The sequence below is a fragment of the Nanorana parkeri genome, unplaced genomic scaffold (genome assembly GCF_000935625.1).
Source record: "Nanorana parkeri isolate BGI_ZX_2015 unplaced genomic scaffold, ASM93562v1 scaffold317, whole genome shotgun sequence".
In the NCBI taxonomy this organism is placed as follows: Eukaryota; Metazoa; Chordata; class Amphibia; order Anura; family Dicroglossidae; genus Nanorana; species Nanorana parkeri.
This window is the reverse complement of record NW_017306585.1, coordinates 1,409,876-1,414,367: the sequence shown is the minus strand read 5'-3', so window position 1 is coordinate 1,414,367 and position 4,492 is coordinate 1,409,876. Positions and strand designations below refer to the sequence as shown.

The following is a 4,492-nucleotide window of genomic DNA, read 5'->3' as shown; positions in this document are numbered from 1 at the left end:
GGGGGGGGTTGTTTATGAGAGCCTGTTTCGAATATGGGGTGCTCCAAAGTGCAACATTACTTGTTGACATCCGTTCTTTGGAGTACCTTTTTTGTGTGCAACGCACTGTTGCACAGTTGGCCTCAATGAGTTTGATAGGCCGGTGGCAGAACAGTTTTGCTTTAGCAAGCACAGGGACTGACTTGGCGAAGTACGGGCCAATTTTTGTCTGCCAGTCAAAGCAAGGCTATTTACTGCTTGATTAAAAAGAATGTGTTTAACCTACCGGGAAAAGCCTTCTTTCAATTTAAGGACTTGTTCACACCAAGTGCGGAGCAGAGCAGTTTAAGAACGCTTAAAAATACCATTGAATGTTCAGTGCATGTGGAAAAACTACAGTAGGCACTTTTTTTTCTGCTCTTATGCATTTGCATGTATTTTGGTGCATTCCAAAAACACATGCAAATGCTCGGAACACACTGGGCTACACCTGAAAGCCCATTTTTGGTTAAAAAAAAAGAAACTTACAGGAATGCATGTCAAAATGCACTGCATATGCAGAAACGCATCCAGATCTCGTCAGGATTTGGTGTGAACAAGCTTTAAGACTGGTGAGTTTTAGCTCACTGATCTAGAACACACTGCCACTTTTCTTCTCCTGACAGCACCTTCCTGTCATAGGAGCCCAGGATCTTCAAAGGTACTTTAACCCCTTCATGACCAGTGACGTATAGGACTCTGTTTACACTTGTAAAGCTGACTGTCTGCTTTACAGTAAAAGCGATTCTGGTGGCTGAGCTGCTGCCAGATCGCTTCTATGGGCCGGTAAACAGGGCCCGCCTGACACCCCAACAGTGTTTCCCAGGCTCCGCTGCCGCTCCTACAGGCCTTAGACCGGCTTCTCTGGTGTCGTGTGGGGGAGCTGTGGAAGATATTGGCGAACCTCCTGTTTACTGATCTCACCATACTATGTGGCTGGGAGCAATGCAGATTACATCACTTCCGGTCCCATAGCTGTCAGTGCTGGGCTCATGAAGCGACATGCACTTCAATAGCTTCAAGTATAAATGTGATACTAAGGGTCTTTTGGACACCCAGTATCACCTTAAAAGGACCTGTCACCACTAACCTAACACACGGGGTTGGGGGGCTTGGGAGCCCCCCATGTGACTGCATATTAATGTCAAAATATAATCTCCGGACGAGCATGTGAGTCTTCGCATAAACACGTGTCGGGTGCTCCTACGTATGAAAACGACAATCGCGCTACACATGTTTGGTATCGCCACGCACACTAGAGAGCAATAATTCTAGGGCCAATATTTCCACGTATCTCTAAACTGATAACCTGTGGGGGCTTTTACAGCGTCATCTATGGACTTTTTGGGGTACTGAATTTTAGCGCAGTTTCACGGACGGACACATTTTTTAACCTGGGCATGTTGGGTATCTATTTACTCGTTGTAACCTCAATTTGTACATTTTATTAAGACATGAATATGTTATGGTGTTTTGGGGCATTTAAGTGCATTTTTCACTAAATTTTGCGGTTTGATAAGGAGTTGTGCTAATATTGCGCAACATACAACATTTCCAACTAACACCATTTTATTCTACAGGGTCTTGGCTTTCAGAAAATAATGTTTGGGGGTTTTAAGTCATTTTCAGGCCTAAAATCTGGATTATAACATGTAAACAATAAATGAAAAAAAGGTCTCGGTCATGAAGGAGTTGAGCATTGAAATGAATAGGAAATGGACTCGACTTTTCTGATTTTTCCTTTACAAAGATCACAAGTGCTCAGCCCTGAGCTTTTCTATTTTCAGACTTGTGCACTTGTGCTCTGCATGTACAGCCACGGATTTTGGGTGTACACACTATAAACAAACCATGTGCATGTAACACACGTACTTGTGAAATTGCTCCGATACATAGGGCTGCGCTTTTTTTTTGTACAGCAGCCTGCTTGTCTGGCCCCCCAAGTCTGTTCCACCTCTAAAGTCCATCCCTACCCCAACCCCTCTGTGCTCCTGAGTGGTCTCAGCAGGGCTCTGTGGGCCGTTAACTACTAAGGTGCAAACATTACTTCCTTGGACTACAGCTCCTAGTAGGCACACTCAGCAGCTCTTTCCCATAGTAGTTAATATGGCTCTGCGAGCGCTCCTAGACCCCTTCCCCTCAGGTGCAGAGCTGGCAATGCCAGCAGAGCGGCAGGGCTTCGGTCCGTCGGAGCAGGCTGATGCATGGCGTCCGGCAGGCTAGGGCCTTAAGCTATGCATTGGACGTACCAGGCCAGTGTGCACACAATCAGAATGATTGTGTGCTGCACCTCTCCTTTCTCTCTGGGGCCCCCCAACAAGTGGAATGCCAGGGCCCGATCGCGACAGCTACGACCCTGGTAGTTCCGCCAGTGCCTGTCACCTCGGAATGATATCACATAGGGGCTTGTTAACTTTGATATTGCACAGCGGGCCGTAAGTGGAAAGGAGTCGTGATGGAAAAAAATTCAAAATAAAATAAATGATGAAGTAAAGAGGAAGTGTGTGTATGTAAAAATAAATAAAACTAAAAAACAACCCCACCATCTGCATGAAAGTAAACTCATGCATAGGACAGTGTTTGTTTGTGTGCGCTGCCCTTATTCCATTGTGTGCCATATTGTGGTAGTGGGGCAGCAGTGCTCTGTTAACATGCACATTGAAGGGGTAAGTTCACTTTCCCATGTAATTTGGTGAAAATGGGAATTAACCGCCTAAATCTGGCCAACTTTCCCCACACAGCTATACTTTTGGCGAGCTGTCCTTCCCCTCTGCCATCCAGTACCGCCCTGTGCTATGGATTTTGAATTTCACTCGCAAATTGCTCGTGAGTGTATTTAATTCCCAACAACAAACTTCTCTTCCCTTTTTGGTCTTCTATATACAATTGAAAACAGTGTTTTATGACTTTGGTGACCTTTTTGAAAACTGCCCCAAGCAACTTGTTGTGCAACCACACATTGGCAAACATGCGTCGGGTGCGCCTGCAAAACTGACGATTGTGCCACACATGTTACATATCACCGCGAATGTCAGTGTGAGCAATAATTTTAGCGCCATTAATCACTGATCACACTAAACTGATGAGCAGTAAAAGCGTTAAGCGTCGCCTATGGCCAATTTTCAGCGTGATTGTTTTTTGCGGGCGTGCACAATTTTCAGGCTTGACATGTTTGTCTATTTACCTGAAGTGACCCTGTCTTTTATATTTTACCCAAAGCAGGGCTAAACTAGATGAACAATTTAACTCTGCTCATCCCATAAAAGTATTAGGACAATTCCATTAATAATCCCTACTAAGGATACAAGTGTGTCTATATACAGTGCCAAAACCTATGTTGGGGTTGGTGGTCAGCACAAATATGGGCTGAAATGGAAATGACTCTGTTTGCGTTGCCCACCAGAAACAAACATATCTGTCAGGGTTAGTAAAACTGCATCCCTCTCCATATACAGGTAGTATCTATTAGATCACGTTACATGTGAAATAGTTTCTGGAAATTATATTTATCCAGCCCATCTGTGTTGGCCCCAAGCCACCAATAACAGGTTGTTTTATTTTTTTATGAATGCAATTTGCTTTTATAATGTATAATTGTCAAGACTGTCTTCAGATTTCACTATCATTTTTGTGCAGAGTAAACCTTTTTATTTTATTTTTCATGCAGACGTCTACAGGAGGAACAACTGCGCACATCATCTTTGCCAGCAATTCCAAATCCATTTCCAGAGCTTTGCACACCTGCAGGTTCTCCAGTACTTGCACCAGGATCATTACCTCAAAATCAGCCTGCCAGCAAAAGAAGTGTAAGTATCACCAAGACAAACTATGCATAAGCTCAGAATGTATCTGATCTACAGCTTGCTTATGGGAGTGAAAGATGTAAGGCTTTATTAGCATTGTTGTGTAAGATATAATCTAGGTCACTTGGAGAACAATTGCCCCCTATTTCAGATCTATCTAACCTCAAAATAGAAAAGCTATCCTGGTAAATATTCAGTCAGTAGTGGATGGCTGTGGAGAAAGTGAAACTTGTGCTTTGACCATGTGTGGCAAATGGGCTAATGCTGGTCCCCACAGCTGCTTATAATTGCTTTTAAGTTAAAGGAGAACTATGAGGTGTGCTTTTCACTCACCTCATAATTTCATTGTCACAGGTCGGCTAGAACTGTCACAGGTCGGCTCAGTAGATCGGGAAGTAAGCGAACACATACTGGCTTTTGCTCACTTCTCGATCCTGTCACGGCAGAGAGCCGTGACAGGGGAGCGACTGGATTCCCCCCTCCCCGCTCCGATTCTCCAGTGCTGACTGGCGGGATGGACGAGGGAGGGGGCGGGTACAGCTGGCTCTGCCTCTAGATAGGCAGAGCCAGCTGTCACTCACGCAGCTGGGCAGATCCAGACATAATTGTCGGGATCCGCTTCAGCTGCGGCGTCTAAGTATACCGCGAGCTGTAGCTCGCGGTATACTGAG

General features: G+C 44.9%; 1 protein-coding gene across 3 annotated transcripts in view; it reads left to right on the top strand.

The window, feature by feature from the left end:
• GRB10 (growth factor receptor bound protein 10) overlaps positions 1-4,492 on the top strand; it is a 70,302-nt gene that overhangs the window by 4,496 nt on the left and 61,314 nt on the right. For all 3 annotated transcript variants that reach the window (XM_018558052.1, XM_018558050.1, XM_018558051.1), the window contains exon 2: positions 3,686-3,824. In XM_018558052.1, coding sequence (XP_018413554.1) covers positions 3,686-3,824 — 139 coding nt within the window. The remainder of the gene's footprint in view (positions 1-3,685; positions 3,825-4,492) is intronic.